The sequence below is a fragment of the Neolamprologus multifasciatus genome, chromosome 19, assembly GCF_963576455.1.
Source record: "Neolamprologus multifasciatus chromosome 19, fNeoMul1.2, whole genome shotgun sequence".
NCBI classification, from domain to species: Eukaryota; Metazoa; Chordata; class Actinopteri; order Cichliformes; family Cichlidae; genus Neolamprologus; species Neolamprologus multifasciatus.
Window position 1 is genome coordinate 2,143,471 of NC_140457.1, and position 19,227 is coordinate 2,162,697.

Sequence of the window (19,227 nt, forward strand, 5' to 3'; positions counted from 1 at the left end):
ATTTATGGGCTTTTGGCTCAACACTCATCTCTTCTGTTTTGAACTGGGAGGAGCTCGTGTTTGAAATCGGCTTAACCTTGGCTTTACTGCCACCTGCTGGTGAATATAAGCTTATGCATGCTTCTGTTTGCCTGCATCATGCTGCTATTCCTCAGTAAAAAAATCTAATTGCCACTTAGTGGCTACAGCACGGTCAGTGTTGCACCCATCATGTCAACTCATAATCACCGCGATGCTATTTTTACCTCGTTTTCTTTCTCCAACCTGTATTTATGTCTGCAAACTTCTAAACAAGCAATTATGAAGACAAAAGTCATTGTGTGAAAGCGCCTGAGATCAGCGGAGAGCGAGGGTTTCAGACAACTGTCGGATCAGTCTCATCACTTCCTCCAGAGACGCAACACCCACTGCCAGCCTGTCGTCCTTTGTTGTCACGAGATAATTAAAATGTCAAGCCTGTTTATTACAAAGCTGAATTGGGCTAATATGGCTTTGTATTCAATTAGTAGCCCACAGAGTCCTGTAATGTAGCAAAATATTTCCTAAAACAATAGATTTGATTGGTGGTTTCAAATAATATGGTCGTTTTGTGTCCAATACACATGCAGTTTTCTGTTCCTTGTGACATTTGAGATTATCTCCTTGCTATGGATACAATAACACCTCGGTGTGTCTCTCCGGGCTTTGGAAGTGGATTGGAATTGTCTCCACGGATAAATGATGCTGGTCTCTCCCCAGGCAAAGGTGTCGAGTGTGTGAACACCCCCTGCTATGCTTTGTGTCCTGCGTGTGATATGATTCCCAATCTTCCTATGCGTGTGAGAGCAGCCCCCTGGGGCCCTGGCAGGAGGACAGGAGGAGGAGCTTGGCCACTCAGGTACAGGTGAAGCGTTTGCTGTCAGAAGCAAACATTCGAAGCGTGACTGTGAACATGAACGCGATCCGGACCCTAGCTGTTTGTTTGAAAGTTGTGAGTTTTGCCGTTTCTGGTCGGACGCAGAATTCATCCAGGTAAGTGGTGGAATTTGGTATGAAGGGAGTCGCGTTCGTTTCCTGAACGAGAACGCCTGCATTCGTGAATGAGTTGATGGCGCACAACCACGTTCATCAGTAACGCACCTTTCTTTCCTCTGTGCCAGTGCTACGTTGTATCTGATCTCAGGTCCAGAGGTGGTGCACGCTGGCACGCCAACTCCTCTGGCCGTCACCGTGTTCGGAGACTTCCCGGGCACGGTGACGGCTGAACTGGGACGTGGAAGCACCAAAGTGTCGCTGACCGAAGACTTCCAAGAAGGTGATGTGCAGTCACAAGCCGACTCAAGCTTGAATTAGTTTCTCTTAACTTTCGGGAGGGTTAAAAGGTCATTCTGTTTTAAAGGTTTGACGAGAGTCCTCACGCTTCCTCCTGTAAGTATAGTTTTTATTTCTTCTCACGGCAGTAGAGGAAAAAAGTCTTTCCGACTGGGATCACAGTTACACTTATGTCATCGCTCCAGATTCCTGACTCCTTAACCCAGAATTCCCTCTTAAACCTGACGGTGCGGGGCTACAAAGGAAACAGTGTCCTTTTCACCAACACCACCACCCTAACCTTCAATCCCAGGAATGTGTCCACCTTCATCCAAACTGACAGATCCCGCTACCATCCAGGGGACACAGTCAAAGTCAGAGCCATGTGTGTTCATCTGGATAACTATCCGTACAAGGGCAGCGTGGATCTCTCTGTGCGGGTGCGTCTCTATTGTCTGTGTGAAAGAACAACGCCAGAGGAACTCTGTTCTGTTTTCATTGCTCGCTGGGACCTTGACTGATATTCCTTTCTTACATGCAGGATCCCAGTGGGAATATCGTTGACAGGTGGGAGTCCACGGCCAATCTGGGCATCGTGTTGCGAGAATTCCCTTTGTCCCAGACGGCTGCTCTTGGACGCTGGGTGATCGCAGCTACTGTGAATGTAGGGTTGTTGTTGTTTTCCCCTTTTGCACGCTGTGATGGAATAAGAAGGAATATCTTCTCATCCGAGCTTCCCTCTTCTTACATGCAGGGTGTGACTGACGAGAAGCAGTTTGTTGTGGAGCTTCATGGTAACGTGCATATCGATTTATTCCAGTATGATCGTGATGGTTTATGTTCGATCGGTCAGTTTGAGGATAGACAGCAGTGGTTGACCTGAACAACATCAGAGGTTCAGAGTGAATCATTAGCTGGATGGATTCTACGGAGCCCCGCAGGGGACATGGGAGAAAAAACAATTAAGACGGACTTTTGCGAGATCTCGCAAAACTAACTCGGGATCTCGCAAAACCAACTTGGGATCTCGCAAAACTTTTGCGAGATTTCGCAAAAGTTGAATTCCAACAATGGCGGCAGCTACTTAGTTGTAATATTCCTCTTTCTGGGTCACAAAATACACTTTTAAGATATTTTGAGGCGTGACTGTAGTTGTGTAAACGTCAGATATCTGCTCGGTTTACAAGACATCACATATTTGCAAAAGTGCTCCGACGTTTTCGGAGATCTGACATCCACTAGCTCGAAGCTAACGGGAGGTCGAGACCTACTACAGCCGGGAGGAACACCGCTTTCCCGGCACATCGTGCCTCGACCTCCCGGTCGGCTTCGAGCTGGCAGCCTCCGAAGAATGCGGCTAAAACTTTTGCGAGATCTCGCAAAAGTTTTTGCGAGATATTAGGACTTGATTTTTTTTGCGAGAAAATTAAGTCCGTCTTAATTTTTTTTCTCCCATGTCCCCTGCGGGGCTCCGTAGGATTCCTATTACATTTAATGCCTAGGATTTATCCAAATCCTTTCACGATGCCTTGACTTTCCCTCTAAAACGGGAATGTCAAACTCATTTTGCATTGTGAGCCACCAACAGCTCGCTGTGACCTGAAGTGGTCGGACCAGTGAAACTCTTTCTGTCGGTGTCGCTGCACATTTGATCCCTGAAATATTTAGATATAGGAAAAATAGACATGCAGTTCCAACCACATGCTGCTGTAGTAAATGAAGGAAATCTGTCAGCCTGATTCTTTGGGCTCAAATTGATGCCCTCTTTCATATTTTCATCCTGTCGGGTCAACTGTAGTCTTTGACGGGCCGATTCTGGCCCCCAGGCTTTATATTTGACACCCCTGCTGCAGAATCGCCACGTTTTCTAAATGACTTAAAGTCACAGTTCCCAAATGGGAACGTCTGTTCCCTTTGGCGAGCTTCCTGTCACGCCACTCGCTGACATTTTCGTTTTGACGGATCTTCTTTTAAATCAGCTTGTAATTTTCCCAGAGTCCACTTCTGCAGTGCTTTGTTCTTGGTAAACTAGGATTAAACTGAGATGACCATCCTGTCTCACAGAGCGCCCGCACTTTGACGTTCTGATCAAGACGCCGTCGCACATCCTTGCTGGAGACGACGTCTCAGGATCAGTGAGAGCACTGTGAGCTCATCTGGATCATTTCAGCCAATATCATATTTTCATACATATAAGTGAAGCAGTATTAGTGTGTTTTTCCATGTAGGTATCCCGGTGGACGACCCTTAGGTGGAACATTAGTTGTTTCTCTGGAGTCTGCGATGAGCAACACGACCTCTGCTATGCAAACTAAAGAGGTGAAGCTCTTCGTGTCCCCGTTTCTTCAGTTTTTCATGTCTTTAATCATAAACTGAAACAGGAATAGAAACTATAAGCTTCTCTTTCAGTTCTACGGATCAACACGGTTTTTCTTCAGCAACGATCAACTCCAGGCTCTGCATACGTCATCAGTTAGCAGTGACGGTCGTCCCACTGTGCACGTTACCGTCTCTGTTAACGACAGCACCACAGGTATGACGCGTTTTAATAAACCAGCTGCAAGTATAATAACTTTAACTTCACCAAACAACATAATATTCTTTGTTAAGGGTTTAAAGTGAACAAAACCGTGAAAGTCCACCTGATGCAGAACGTATTCCAGCTCACATTCCACCATTTTCCACCCACGCTAAAGCCGTCGTTACACTTCTCTACCAACGTGAGTTATTATTATTATCATAACTCACATGCCAGAGCCTTTTGGACACAGTATTAGTGCCTCCTCTGTTTCACAGCTCAGGATCTCAAGATACGACAGGAAGCCGCTCAGCTCGGTGGATCTAAAGCACTCCGCTGTGGTTCAAATCAATCAGATAACGTCTGTGAAAAACGCAGAACCCACAGCTCTCATACTTCCTGTGTCTGAGGACGGGGACGTCCGCATCAGGTTTAAATTACAGGCTCAAGTTGTGACGCTCTTTATTCAGGTCAGTGATGTAATTCTCCAACACGCAAAGCTGGACTTTTTCAGAGTTTCAGTAGCGTAAATATGACATTAAATTTAAGAGAAATGACTTAAATTAAAAACACGACCTCTGATGTTTTCAGAAGAACAAAGAAAGATGGAGAACATCAGTTCATAAGTGCACATTTTCTTTATCTTACTGCTGTAAATACTGATTTTTAGGCCAGATTTCAGTCCAGTGAGGAGACTCTGAAGGTTTCCAACAACTTCTCCTCTCCGAGCAACTCGTATGTTCAGATCGCCCCCGGCAACACATCTGCACAGGTATTATATACAAAGTTAATATTTTTAATATATCACAGCTGCATGTATCCAAAATGTAACTATATTTATTTAACTTTCAGATTGGATTGCCTCTGCAGATAAATGTAGAGAGCACCTTTAACCTGACCAGGCTTCACTTCGTGGTATGTTGGGTTAAATACAGTGTGTGCATTTTATTTTCTGCATCTTTTCTGCATTAAGGACAAAATGCAACATATTGTAAAGTAAAATTAATCTTACAGTGGCCAGCATGTAAGTGTCATTTCTGTGGCTTTGTTGTGTTGAGTACTATGTGTGTGTTTAAGCACCGTTACGGGAAGTTGTGCGCCTCTCCGTGACACTTCTTCAACCCAACAATGATTTAGTGATGTTTGCATTTTGTAGGTGAGCTCTAAAGGTCAGGTGGTAGCTGCTGGGACCCGAAACTCCTCGTCCTTCTCTCTGACCCCAGCGCTGTCCTGGGCCCCTGCGGCCTGTGTCACCGTTTACTGCATCCTGTCTGACGGCGAGATTATCAGCGACGCGGCACAAATATCCATCAGTCAAGACAGCTATGTACAGGATCTCGTTTTATTATATTGCTCTAATGAATTCCCAACTGTAATGCTCTTCATCCTGTGCCGTACTCTGTTCGTGCTTCAGGTGTCATTGAACTGGAGCAGTGAAAGGGCCCAGCCAGGCGAGCAGGTATCGCTGACAGTGACCGGTCTTGAATCCAGGTCTCAGCTCGCAGTCACGGTAATGGGGACACGCGATGACGCCCTGCAGCCTGATCTGACCTTTAAAGAGGAAGGGGTATGACCGCAGTAACCCTGCTTCCTTCTGTAGAAATGCTGATTATGTCTGCAGACAAAAGCTTAAAATTCATCTGTGAAACACGAGCTCCTGCGAACCTTCGTCAGAAAGTCACCTGTCCATGCCGCAGGATTTCCTTCATTTGTTCTCCCAGTCACCCCAGTCACCTGGCACACTGTTCCCAGTTAGATGCTGCATGGAAATTGGAAAAGTGATCACTTAAACCGGCTCGTCCAGATATAACGTATCTGTCTGCTTTGTTAGGAGGTGACTCCTGTTTCTAAGAGCTGGTAACCTTAGTGCTCTGGATTCAGGACCTGAGGCTTATGGATCGCTGCAACAGAGGAAACAAAGCGTCACCTGCTCTCACCTCCAAAGCCCTGACAGCCTGTAGAGTGTGTGTGTGTGTGTGTGAGAGTGTAGGTGTGTGTGTGTGTAGGTGTGAGTGTGAGAGTGTAGGTGTGTGTGTGTGTAGGTGTGAGTGTGAGAGTGTAGGTGTGTGTGTGTGAGAGTGAGAGTGTGTGTGTTTGAGAGTGTAGGTGTGTGTGTGTGTGTGTGTGTGAGAGAGAGTGTAGGTGTGTGTGTGTGGTAGAATAGATCATTTAAAAACTGCGATCCCCTCAGATTTCTATAAAGACGCTTTGGCTACGTTCACACTGCAGGCGAAAGCGCATCAAATCCGACTTTTTTGACCCTCTGCGACCATCTATCCGATCATGGTGTGACAGTGTGAACGGCACAAATCCGATATTTTCAAATCCGATCTGGTTTCGTATGTGGTACTGAATCCGATACATATCCGATGTTTTAGAAAGCTGCCGTTTGATGGTCACGTCGCATTAAATCCGTCTTTTACGTCACTGACACAAGACAGACGCCAACTATCAGCGCCGGAGAAGACATCGTGAACGCTTCCTGGACATCCGGTGAAACGTTGGAGAAACGTGAACATTTTATTTGTTCTGTATAATCTGCAGATTCTGACAGAAATCTGCAACTATCCTTTGAAGCTCCGCTCCTCTAAAACAGCAATAAGGATCATTATTAGGTTATTTACATTATTATGTAAATAACAAAATAACTTAAAGCAAAAATTGGGAAACGTAAAGTCCGAAGTCTTTATATTAAGGCCATCAGTCAAACAATACTGTTGCTCTGGGTCTAAACAGAGCGCGTTGTGTGTGACGTCTTCTTTTGCGCATGCGGCCGCTTTGAGCGTTCACACTAGAGCGCGTTTGCTGTCGCATTTTATTTGTAGTGTGAACGAGCAGACAAGAAAATCGGATTTGATCAAAAAATCGGAATTGAGCATCAAGACCTGCAGAGTGAACGTAGCCTAAGACTTTACATCACACTGACTTCTAACTCATGTGCTGATCTGACAACGATCCATCTAAAAACTTTCTCACCCAAACAGATTCGCTGTTACCCATTTTTCCTCTTCCTGTCCCACCACAGGACCGTGATCTTAAGATCCTGACCAATACGAGATTATACAGGAAAAACCAGCCTGGACCTAAAAATGGTAAAATTGCTGGGGTTTTTTTTTTGTTACGATACTGACTTGACTTCGCATCTTCAGTGCTATAACTCCAATCTCATGGCTTTCAGAAGGACAAGCCCCAGAGGTACACAAGGCCTGGCACCACTGGATGGACGGTGCTGAAGCTTTGCTGTGGTTGGACACTAATGTTAGGTAAGGGCTGAGAGGGGAAGGAGACTCATCTGATCCATTAGTTCACTGAATATTGCTGCTTTTTCCTGTCTCTCAGCAATCGGACTTGGACAAGTGAGAAAATACTCGTTCCAGATGGCATTACCTCTATGGGAGCTTTAGCACTGGTGATGTCAGAGAACCTGGGCTTGGGCTTCACTCCTGTGCTGCAAAAGGTAACAAAACATGTGAAAGTAAAAGTGTCTGATATATTTAGGAATAATACTCTTATGTCTTTTGAAGAAATTAGAAGTACTTTTTCTATTCCTGTCAAACATTTTTTTTTAAATTTCTTCAATTAAGAAATTTTATCTTAACCACACAAGGTAACAGCTTAGAAATCCCCACCTACTCCTCTCTAGAGAACACTGTTATAAAGCATCTAAATGGGAGAGGCCAAGTTTCTGCATTGTACAAATTATTTATGGAAAATTCCAAAGAATCATCACAGTCTATTTTAGAGGCTTGGAGGAATGATTTGCAAATGGATCTATCTGATGATGAGGGGTATAAATCATGCTTCTTGGCCCAGAGTCAGACAATTAATGTGCAATCTCGGCTACTTCAATATAAATGGTTAACAAGACAATATATTACTCTGTCAAAAATGCATCATTTTAACTCAAACATCCCAGACACCTGTATTAAGTGTGGAGTGGACAGGGGCGCTTTATTTCACTGTATATGGGAGTGTCCACATGTGAAATTTTTTTGGGAAAAGGTAATAAATCTTTTGAGTCAAATTATTGGTGATGTGATTCCACTTCATCCCAAAATATGTATTTTAAATATATACCTGAATAATTTTGTACCTGCTGCAAACAATAGAGCTCTGTTAACGATTGGACTTCTGGAAGCTAAGCGCTGTATGTGCTGGAAAAATCAAAAAATATGTGGACTATCTCAATGGCTTAATGGACTGACATCTGTACTATCTATGGAGAAAATAACTTATACATTAAGAAATAAACTGGATAAGTTTTGGGCTATATGGTCAAAATTCTACAACTTTCTGGAGAACTGCAGCGTGCACACTGTGGACTTAACAGCCTGAAACTAACTTGATTTGTATATCTGTCCTTCCCTTTTGTTATGGTTTGCTTTGTTTTTGTTTCTATTATTATGTTGTTTCTGTTGTTGTTGTGGTTTTGTTTTTATTATTATTTTTTTTTTACTTCTTTATTTTTTTATTTTTTAAAAAAAAAAATTTTTTTTGCTCACGGTGCACTATGTAAAACCGGTTAAAACCAATAAATAAATGTTAAAAAAAAAAAAAGGTAACAAAACACTCTTCACATTTCTGCTATTCATGTTTCCTTCTTTACGAACTGAGTTATCTTCCCCGACCTTCTTAATAACTCTCTGTTGTTTCATCGACAGCTGACTGTCTCCAAAGACTTTTCCTTGTCTCTGGGCGCCCCGTCACTCCTCATCAGAGGAGAGGAGATTGTGTTGGAAGTGAAGATCATCAACCATTTGGAGCAGGAGATGGATGTATGTAGGACGCACTTTGTGGTACATTGTAGCTGAATAAAGCCGAGTTTGGTAAAGAATCTGACATCTATCGACACAGATCCGAGTCGCTCCCCGTCGCATGAATTATTGCTCACTTCCATCATTTCTGAGCCGCATATTTTCCCTGTTTTTAAAGCTTGCGCTTTGCTGTCATACATTTCTCTGCATATGTAGGTCATCGTGCTGCTAGCACAGAGCAAGTCCTTTGAGTTTGTTCTGACACACCGAAAAGACGCGTCTGTTATCAACGCTCAGAAAGTCACCGTGCAGAGTCACGGCTCTGCTTCAGCTCTGTTCCCTGTGAGGCCTTTGGCTCTGGGTGAGGTGGAGATATCTGTGGATGCCGTGTCTGCAGAGGCCTCAGACAGTCTTGTTTGGAGAGTGATGGTGAAGGTACGATAAAGCAGGGAGATGTCTGAGCGTAGGACGGTGCCTGCAACATGATGTGCTTTTGAACTTATTAAGAATGGTACAAAAAAATACAACGTGCTATGCGGCACAGTTATTCCCATCATAACACTGAAATGCTTCCATGTTCCTGAAGCCCGAGGGAGTTGAACAGCACTTCTCTCAGACGCTATTCCTGGAGATGGAACCGGAGAAACGGAACAAATCCACAGCCCTCTCCTTCTCCTTCCCCCCAAATGTGGTGCCCGGCAGTCAGAGGGCCCGTGTGGTGCTGGCTGGTAAGTCTGCCGTTTGTCCTCTTACTGTTCGTGCATGCAGTTTGTTTACGTTGAGTCATTTAGGCGTGCATCGTAGCAGAAAAGCAAGCGTCGGGATTTTCCTCAGCTATAGATTTCAGGTTCGGCGCTTGTCTTGATAGTCAGCTGCAGGATAAACGTTTCATCTTGCAGAAGTACGGCTTCCTGCTCAGTGAGGCTTCTGTAACGTGTCATTTAAGCCACTTCCCCGACTTTCAAGGTGCCCATTTAAAAAAATACTCCATTCAAAAGTTATTTGAACACTCGTCTGGTGAACGAGACTCTTTCTGTTCCCATTCCAGCCTCACCTTCCAGCTCAGATTGCTCAAAAACAAACGTGTTGTTCATCCGTTAAATCTTTCCATCCTCTGTCCTGCTGCTTCTCACAGGCGACATCCTGGCTTTGTCCATCAACAACTTGGGTTCACTGGTTCAGCTGCCGCTTGGATGTGGGGAACAGAACATGATCCACTTTGCTCCAAGTGTATATGTTACCCAGTACCTGGACACTACAAACCAGGATGACCAAGAGCTCAGGAGCAAGGCTCGAGCTTACATGATGAAAGGTTAGATTGGTCACTCATAAAGATCACTGACCTGGAGAACTAGTTATCACAATATATAAGAACGTCTTCTGAGTGTTAAATTTGAGGTTCTCTGAGCCCATTAAGGCGTTTGTCACAAGCCTTTTTGCTTTTTGCTGTAAGGTTATCAGAAACAGTTGTCCTACCAGAGAGAAGACGGTTCCTTCAGTGCTTTTGGAAACAGCGACACCTCTGGCAGCACATGGTAAGTTCACCCGTGTTGTCTATTTTCATAAATGTTTTCTCTAAAATCACAATTTTGCTGATGCTCCTTCTTCTCTCGCCTCTCTTCTTTCTCTGGATCCAGGCTGACGGCCTTTGTGCTGCGCTGCTTCCTCCAGGCTCAGCCCTACGTGAAGATACACCAGAGCGTCCTGGACAGGGCCGTGTCCTGGCTCTTAAAACGCCAGGGCCCCCAAGGAGAGTTCAGTGAGGCGGGCAGACTGATCCACACCGAGATGCAGGGAGGGCTGGATAAGGGCCCGGTGGCGCTGACGGCTTATGTCCTGATTGCACTTATGCAGAATGAAATCTACAAAGTGAGTTAAGGAAGAAATCTATTTTTAAGCTTTCTAGAAGCTGCTAGTTAAATGGACGGGATGTCTGCGGATGCTAATAATACTGTGTTGGTTTCTCTGTGTGAAGGAGACGCACGAAGCCAGTGTGTCTCTGGCCAGAAAGTACCTGGAGGACAAAGTGTCCGGTGATGTGATCAGCAACTACAGCCTGTGTCTGACGGCTTACGCGTTAGCTTTGGTCAACAGTCCCGTCTCTTTCACCGCACTGACCCAACTCAGCAAGCGAGCGGACTACATCAGTGACTCTTTTTTCTATCTGAAGCTTTTATAAAAACAGCAACATCCTTATTTACCGACTTATACAGCGGCCGTGTCAGTTAGCCTGTGGTTGTTCTCTTAGGTGGAGTGATGATGTGGAGCTCGTCTGCAGGCCTGAGGTCACGTGACCAGAAGCTGCCCTCGGCACAGATCGAGATGTCCTCGTATGTGCTGCTAGCTCACATCAACCGTGGCTCACTCTTCGATGGCATTACACAAATGAAGTGGTTAAGCACACAGAGAAACCATCTAGGAGGCTACGGATCAACACAGGTGTGTGTACAGATATATAGCATATTTTCGCTCCGCCATGAACAAATATTCCCACATTCTGCCCCTAAAGTCGATATTTATCCACGATTTTCTGTTTCCTTCCTCAGGACACAGTAGTAGCTCTCCAGGCGCTGGCTTCCTACGCAGCGTTCAGCGGCGCCAACGCCATCAACCTCATGGTCAGCGTGTCTTCTCCAGAATCTTCATCGCTGTTTCGAATCAACTCCACCAACTACCGAACATATCAAAGCCAAGAGGTGCATCCATTACCTGGCGTTAGATGGTCGATACGTACAGTAACTGAAATTTATTTAATCTCCAATTTTCATTTCGTGTTTCTCAGATTCCTGCGCAAAACGATCTGCATCTAAAAATAGACATGGAAGGCAGAGGCTTTGCCACGTTTCAGGTGCAGTTGTACGGCTTCTCTGTTTCTGTGGACCGCCGTGGTTCCGTTTCAGGAATTATTTGTAAGGTGCAGATTTGATGAGAAACTGGAAGTCGCCCTTACACATCAGGAATGTTTCCTCCATCGCGCTGAGCTCGACAGACGGTTTAACCACCAGCGCGCGAGCAGCATAAACTGCAGCAGCTGTGCAGCTTCTCTTAGCACAACGTTGTGCATCATAAATGCTAAATAAATGAAAATGCTGCATCATAATGCATCCCAAGCAATTAACATCAGACAGCACCCGTCTGCACTGCAGATAAAATCGCTGAGAGGAGAACTGAGGTGAAAGGTTAATCTCTCTGTTGTGCTGTTAGTTTTTGTTTTTTCTTTTAACTGTATTAGGGATGCACCGATACCAATACTGGTATCGGTTATCGGGGCCGATACTGTAAAATGTGTGTGTACTCATACTCGTAAAAGTTAACCGATACCATGAACCGATACTAACTTATTTCATTAATCAGAGGGTGGCATTTCTGTTGTAGTTTTTAGATTGGCCACTAGGGGGACATCCCGCGCTAAACAAGCACAGGGTTAGGCGAGTGAGACTGGCGGCTCCAGATAAAAAAGAGAAACTGGAGGCTGCTGTAGCTAGGCTAAACAAAATGTCAGCAGTGTGGAACAGCCAACTTTAACTCAGGTTTTGGAAAAGCGAAGAAAAATGTCAAGAGAAAATCCACGGGCAGTTAAAATAACAGAGGCTCGACTCATTTTATCGCTCTGGATGACCAGCCAATGCCGGTGTTGTGCCAAAAAGTGATTGTCTGCCAAAAAGTGATTTCTAATGTTTCTGTGTATTTTTTCTGTGTAATATCTTTGCGTATGTTCGTAAATAGACTTCGGTGAACAGGGTTTACAAAGCGGTTATATAGAGAATTTAAAAATAATCTGTTTTTCAAGTATCTTTACAACTCTGTGTTATTGTACTTACATTATAACCAATCCGGTCCTTTATCCCCACTTAAAATATTTTACAGAACTATTGTAATATTTGCTGCCATTTCTGCTGTCCTCTTGGCCAACTTACTCTTACAAAAGACATTTTTAATGTTAATGAGATTTTTTTTTAACTGCATAAATAAAGGTTATATAAAAGTCACTGCCAAAGACTGATTGCGGCTTCTACCTTGTTACACGAATGTTGTTTGTGGCTCAAGATGACTTTATGTCATCCACGAGGGATGCATTTGACATATGTTTCACATATTATAGCCCAACAAGTGACTTATAGCAGTTTAAATACGAGCAATCAATCGTTATTTTGTTTGTTTGTTTACAATATGGACACTCTGCAACAATTTAAACGTTTATTTTATTCGCAAACCTAATTTGTATTTATTTTATTCCAAACAGAAGTGTTTATTTATTATTCTGAAGTATCGGTTTTTGTACTCTGTATCGGCAAGTACTCAGATCCAAGTATCGGTATCGTATCGGTTTGAGAAAATTGGTATCGTTGCATCCCTAAACTGTATACTTCAGCTTTTAATCGATAATCAAACATTTGTAACTGTTTCCATGACTACAGCTGAACGTCTTTTACCACTTGGAGAGGGAAACTTTTGCAGAGAACCACCAGCAAGCTGCGGACGAGGAAGCTTTCTCATTACGCGTCGATGCCGCTGATGGCAGCGACCGCATGACGTTGTCTGTATGCACGAGGTGAGCGGTTCACACATGGACAGTACGTTTCAATGTTTATCTTTATTTGGTTAAGCCAGCCTGAAAGGATGGATTAGAAATGAGTAGCTCAGAGGGACAGATCGGATTTTGCTCTTCTGAGTTAGTCAGAAAGGCACAGCTGAGATGGTTTGGACACGTGCAGAGGGTTAGTGTGACGGGGGAGGATGCTGGGACAGGGGGAGATGGAGGCCGATGACCTGCTGTGGCCCCCCTAAAGGGAGGTAAAAGAAGATCCAAGGAGCTTGAAAACAAAAGCAACTCAAGTTTCTTGAAGATGTTTTGAGGTGAAACATCATTACTATGAGCTGGATGACTGAGAACCTACGCAGACAAAACGATTTATCATCATTTGGTTACTATGTATGTTAAACACTCTGAAAATGTTGTCCTCTCCAGATTAAAGGACAGTCAGCCGATACCTCACACAGGTATGGTTATACTGGATGTAGGCCTGCTCAGCGGCTTCACACTCTCTCCTGAGGCTGCTGTCCAATCAGCTGTTATCAGGAAGGTGGAGACGGCACCTGAGAAAGTCATCCTGTACCTGGATTCAGTAAGTGTTTGAAGCAGCCTAACAGGAATCAGCGTGAAGCTTTAAAACCCGCTCTAAGCGTATTATTTGGTGTGATATTAACCCTTTGTCAGGTCATCGGCACCAACACGCCCGTGTTAGAATTCACATTGTAGGGAAGCAGTTTCTGTTACTTTGGAGCAGCAAACATGTTTTGTTTCTTCAAACATTTGCCTGCAAGGCTTCACCAGCACTGGTTTCCTACATTAAATGAAAATGCATGTTGATAAAATAGCAGGAATCCGATTACATCGCGTGCGCTGTGACGTTATTCTGGTGTCGTTTGCAGCTCAACAAGTCCGAGGTTTGTATCAACCTTCCCCTCGTCAGAAACTACAAAGTGGCCCGCGTGCACGACGCTGTGGCACGCGTTTACGACTACTACGAGCCAAGTGAGTACGACTGTGAATGGTGTCGTTTTTAAACAAATATATAATGTGAATGATCATATTTTTAATTTCAGCGAGAAACGCGATGAGCACGTACAGTTCGCGTGGTCTGCCCGGCATGGACTCCTGCTTCTTCTGTGGTGCAAACTGTGATCTCTGCAGGCCTGGAATCACCATCACCATGTCCGCTCAGTCGATGGCTGCCTGCAGCTTCAGCTGCCTGTTTCTCGGGCTCACTGTTTTTCTTGTTTTAGTCGGTTAGATCAGCGGTCCCCAACCCCCGGGCCTCGGACCGGTACCGGTCCGTGAGTCGTTTGGTACCAGGCCGCGAGAGTTGAAGCTCAGGTGTGAAATGTATAGTTTTCAGGGTTTTTATCGGTTTTCAGCGTTATTTTGTTATCGTTTTGATCGTTTACTCGGTTTTCCTGGGTCTTTTCATGTGTGTTATGAATAAATTTTCTTTTTTTCGGTACCGGTGTTCTGGCAAACCATCCTACCCGTTGTTTCTGCGCATGCGCACAACACAAAATTCAGTGACAAATCATCCTACCTTTGTTAATAACAGCTACACACATACTCTGACCGGTAAAATTAAGTGCCAAACCATGCTACCTTTGTGAATGTTACCTACAAGCATACGTTAACGGGTAAAATGAAGTGGAAAACCATCCTGGCTGTATGCATATGAGCTACCAGCATACTCTGATGGGCAAAGTTAAGTGGCAAACCGTCATACCTACTTAAATTGGTGCTGGAATGACTCTGTGACAGCAGAAATGTGCATAAACGACTTACAGTAGGACGTTTTGCCAAAGTAGGATGGTTTGTCAGAACACCGGTACTAATTTTATTTTGTTGTATTTATCCGCGACACCTTAAAGGCCGGTCCATGAAAATATTGTCGGGCAAAAATGTTGGAGACCACTGTGTTAGATGGGCTTGGACGCACACATTCATATGCACTGGATATATATGTGTCTTTTATACAAAACTCATTTTGGCCTTGTTCTATCCAGTGGACGGTTCCTTTGTTTAGTGCTCTCTGCTGTTAATGTCTTCTTTTTTGTAAAGATGTGAATATGAAATGACTGGTTGTGGAAACGTGTTACATTTCTTTTTATCTAACACATACCATCTAAAACAGACGCATTTCCATTTAAAGCTTCTTTAAAGCTACTATGATTCCATAAGTTGAGAAAAATGACCCATTAAATGAAGGAGTGTAGCCGATAGTAGCAAACAGAAAAATTAAGGTGATGTTTTCCCTCATTTGCACACGTGCCCTGTTGTCTCTGTTGGCAGGAGATGCAGATGCACTGAGCTGCCCAGAGTCATATTAATGCTAAAAAGGATTATTGTACAGCTCTGCAGACTTGCAGCAAGTGTCTGACTTGTAGCTTTAATGTTTTTAATCCCTGTTGGTATTCAGTTGAATAACCTGCTGGAGTGAAGCAGCGCTCGCCTCACTCAGTTTGCAGGTACACTGAAACAGGAAGTAACCAGGTTTGACGTTACTGATGGTATCGTTAAAATTATTGTTACTGTATCTCAGAACAAATGCATGTTTAAGTTTGCACAACATAAACTCTAATAAACTTTCTGCTCATCTGTTTTATAGTGGCAGTAACTCACACCACTTTAACACTTACTGCATAAAATCTGAAGCTGAACATGACCTTTGACCTTGCACTTTCTTTTAATAAGCTATCAGAGTTTTTTCATTTTAATGGAAATGCACGTCTGTTTTTATGTAAAATGTTTTTTCAAAGGCTCATTGGCAAAGTGGTTTCCCTCCAGGACGATGAAGCTTTTCGGTTCATAAGTAAAAGCAGAACATTAGATGTTCCACAAAAAGGAAACCGACTCACATCTGGACCTTCAGCTTTTGGTTGTGCAGCCTGTGAGAAGATCTCATAAATTCTTTCCTTGCCTTAATTCCTCCCAAGCTAAAGGTAAAGCTCCTGTCGTTCCATTTTTGTGCGGTACATCACATATCCTTAGTATCTGCACGCTCTTGTGCTTATCCCACCGGCTCCTCCCCCTAATGCTCACACATGTTGCTGTTTTTAGTCATTATATAATCCAAAATTACTGAAGTGTGGCAGCACAGAGGAGCTTTCAGCAGTTTAACCTAAACTTACGTAAACCTCACCAGTTACCGTCACGTTAACCTGAAAGCTGTTCCATAAAAAGCTCCAAAGCTGCAGTTGTGAGTGTCAAACACTAGATGGCAGTCTTGTTATCATAATAAAGTCTCAAAGTTCAGCTGGAGCCATAAAAGCTACATTTGTCTTGTTTCTTTAACATTTAATATTGCCAATAAAGTCAGCAGTTCTCATGATACCGAGAGCTGATATTAGAATAAAACTCCTCTGCTCAGAATAAATGCACCCGTGAGCATTTTAACAAAGTTACAGGATGAAATGTTGATGCATCGAAATACATAATACGTTTTTTACTGCATGTTTTAACCGTGCCTGGGAAAACTCCACGCACACAAAGGTCGTAGTGAATGACCCTGCTGTGTCGTGGGTCACGCTATGAAAACAGACGATCAGGAGCGCATGCGGTGCCCATGATGTCATGCACTTACTATGCGTCAGGCCCAACGAGGGGCTAGTGTCCTTAACTGACAGGCAGCTTAGGATCAGCAAAGCATTCGGTTTTACATTAGCTGCGAGGAAAGAAGCACTTGGTATGAGAGCTAAGAGGATTTATAGCTTTAGGAGAATTTCCCCACACCTGGTTGTGAGCAGAAGCAGATTAAAAAGCGCACCTTTCCCTCTGAAATCCCTCCTGTCTGCTTTTGCAGAAGTTTCTGGAATCCATATTTTGGTCTTTTCATACCCAGGTCAACATCGAGCTCCAGACTCATAAATCAGATGATGGCATTCGTGATGAGTCCTTCTCCTCAGTGTGGCTGTACGGAGGTATAACGCTGGCTACGGAGATGCAGATGGGTTAAACTCAGTGAAGGAGATGGTTATTTATGAGCTCCATCTCCTGATGGGAGTGAATGCAGCAGCTGGACAGAAGCTGAGTGTAGCTCCCATCAGCGACAGATTTTTTTCTGCCGCTTGATGAAATTGATCAAACTCTCCCATCAAAGTGGAAAAGTTAGATGACAGGGATACACATAAGTGCAGTAACCATGTTGCTTTGTATACTCAGCAGCGGTTGTTATATGATATACTGTAATATTATAATGATAAACTACATGATAACCGCTGCTTTTGTGACCGCAGTTATTCACTTTGGGATGGCGCGGTTAGGAATCGCATCTGGTGAGTTTGATGCTTTAATCCGGTGCAAGTTTTGTTCCAAGAACAGGCAGATAATTGCTCCCCGTGGTCCAGCTCCAGATGACATCAGTAGGAAACAATTGCCATCCAAACAAACATCATATGGAAAATCGCTGCTGTGGGTGTTGTGACAGAAACTCGCGGTGGAAGCAACAACAAAGATGAATGGAAGCTTGGTGTCCCCGGTGATGCTACCTCAGTGATCCCCCGTCTGCGCGGAGAGGAGGATGCTGCGTTTGTTTGGCAAGGAATGCTTCAGTCACCAGAGTAAGTCATGGAAAATCCCTCGGAGCTTTCTTCCCACCCGTAGTGAGCGAATATTTACACAACCCCCACGTGACCCCGAACAGTCCGGCTCAGACAGACAAGAGCGTGCAGGAGAGGTGGGGGGATCCAGCAGAGCAGAGGTCCGCTTAGTCAGCCTGCCCGTGGCCTAATCTGATCACACCAGCATGATATCAGACATCAGAGGAGTCTGCTTCATACTTTGTCACCACCAAAGATTATATTTGGCTACTCGCTCATGTGAATCATTGCCTGTTGATGTTTGTGTCTGCAATTCACTCTTATTTGTACAAGTATGAGCTGCTACAAGCCCAGTGAGGCCACAAGCTATTGCACAAATCTGGGGCTGTGGATGCATGTCGGGGCATTCTGCAAGTCTAATAAAAAATTCTTAATAAAAACAAATCTTGAAGCAACTGACCGGAGGGTAGAAAGTGTTTAAAATATGTGCACAATGACAAAAGATAATCAGTTCCGTTCTTTTTATGTATCTTTAATAAGACACAGGAACAATTCTCAGTGAGCTGCTCATTTGATGACAGTGGGGAGAAAAACATTCCTGAAAGAGAGAAACGTCCAGCAGAACCAAACAGGGAAGGAAACCATCTGTCTGGTCTGGTTGGGGTGAAGAGAAAATGGAGATAGAAAAGATGAGAAACAACAGACAGACCAGGCAGATTAAAGCCAGAGCTGCGTTACTCGCACCAGGAAAAAGGAGTTAATGACCGCTGCCTCGTGAATAAGCAGACTTTTAGTGTCTCTGGACTTCCAGAGGAATGAAAAGTAGGAGTGTTGAGTGTTGGCTGGACCGAGAGGCCGAAGTGATGGGATACTTAAGCAGACAGGATCAGGAAGGGTGAAAATGATGGTGAATGATGCTGAAAGGTGTGAAGAAAGTGGGTCGATTTTACATTTCTTTCCTCTGACTGTGAGAGAAAAACCTCTTCAGCTGGTTCCAGACCTTTTAATATCAAATTATGCTACACAAGTAGTATTTTTTCTTATTGTGGTGAAAGAGCATCACCGGGAAACGCTTCAACAAGACTCGCTTCTGGATGATGATTTATTGATTCAGTCTGGCTCACAATGACTTCTTGACTCATCTCCGGACTTCTGTTAACTCTTTGCGTGTGAGCTAAAGAGACGTTACGAGAGAACAAATGATTCAAATTAAAAGTCAGACATAACTTAACCAGTCATGCACACATGCAAGTGAAGCAAACCCAAACTGCAGATGCTGCTGTGACCTCAGGCTCTTGGGTTTTCAGCTCAGTTTTCACCAGGCTCGGTTTAGCTACCCTGAATTCAACTGTCACACATTTCCTCAAACTCTCTGCACAATTAGAGTAATCAGAAGCAGATGGAGTCAGGTTTCCACCTCGGCTCCTGTGTGTGCCTTTGTGTTCTCTGTGGACGTGAAGGAGAGCCGGACAGAAGTAAAGTCAAAGCAGTGTGTGTATAATACAAATGTATGTAAAAGCCCCCAGAAAGCAGCTCTGTTTGCACAGACATATCTAACTGACACGGGTTATTTATGTGTCTGAG

The 19,227-nt window shown here is 44.0% G+C and overlaps 1 protein-coding gene across 2 annotated transcripts; it reads left to right on the plus strand.

Annotated features, from left to right (window-relative positions):
* Positions 1-37: 37 nt before the first annotated feature.
* On the plus strand, positions 38-16,518 carry LOC146495668 (CD109 antigen-like). Of its 2 annotated transcripts, XM_085143580.1 has the most exons (32): positions 38-1,011; positions 1,140-1,294; positions 1,379-1,407; positions 1,497-1,730; positions 1,832-1,954; positions 2,045-2,084; positions 3,355-3,436; positions 3,519-3,609; positions 3,700-3,823; positions 3,901-4,010; positions 4,087-4,278; positions 4,479-4,580; positions 4,661-4,723; positions 4,965-5,135; positions 5,223-5,375; positions 6,834-6,900; positions 6,987-7,071; positions 7,148-7,265; positions 8,470-8,583; positions 8,779-8,997; positions 9,149-9,290; positions 9,698-9,874; positions 10,016-10,097; positions 10,200-10,431; positions 10,538-10,709; positions 10,811-11,001; positions 11,109-11,258; positions 11,345-11,410; positions 12,981-13,114; positions 13,532-13,688; positions 13,996-14,098; positions 14,170-16,518. In XM_085143580.1, the coding sequence occupies exons 1-32, from the start codon at positions 932-934 to the stop codon at positions 14,355-14,357; spliced, it is 4,146 nt and encodes a 1,381-aa protein (XP_084999706.1). In that variant the 5' UTR covers positions 38-931; the 3' UTR covers positions 14,358-16,518. The 2 variants fall into 2 exon arrangements, with proteins under 2 accessions (XP_084999706.1, XP_084999705.1); XM_085143579.1 differs by having other exon boundaries at positions 1,832-2,084.
* The last annotated feature ends 2,709 nt before the right edge of the window (positions 16,519-19,227 follow it).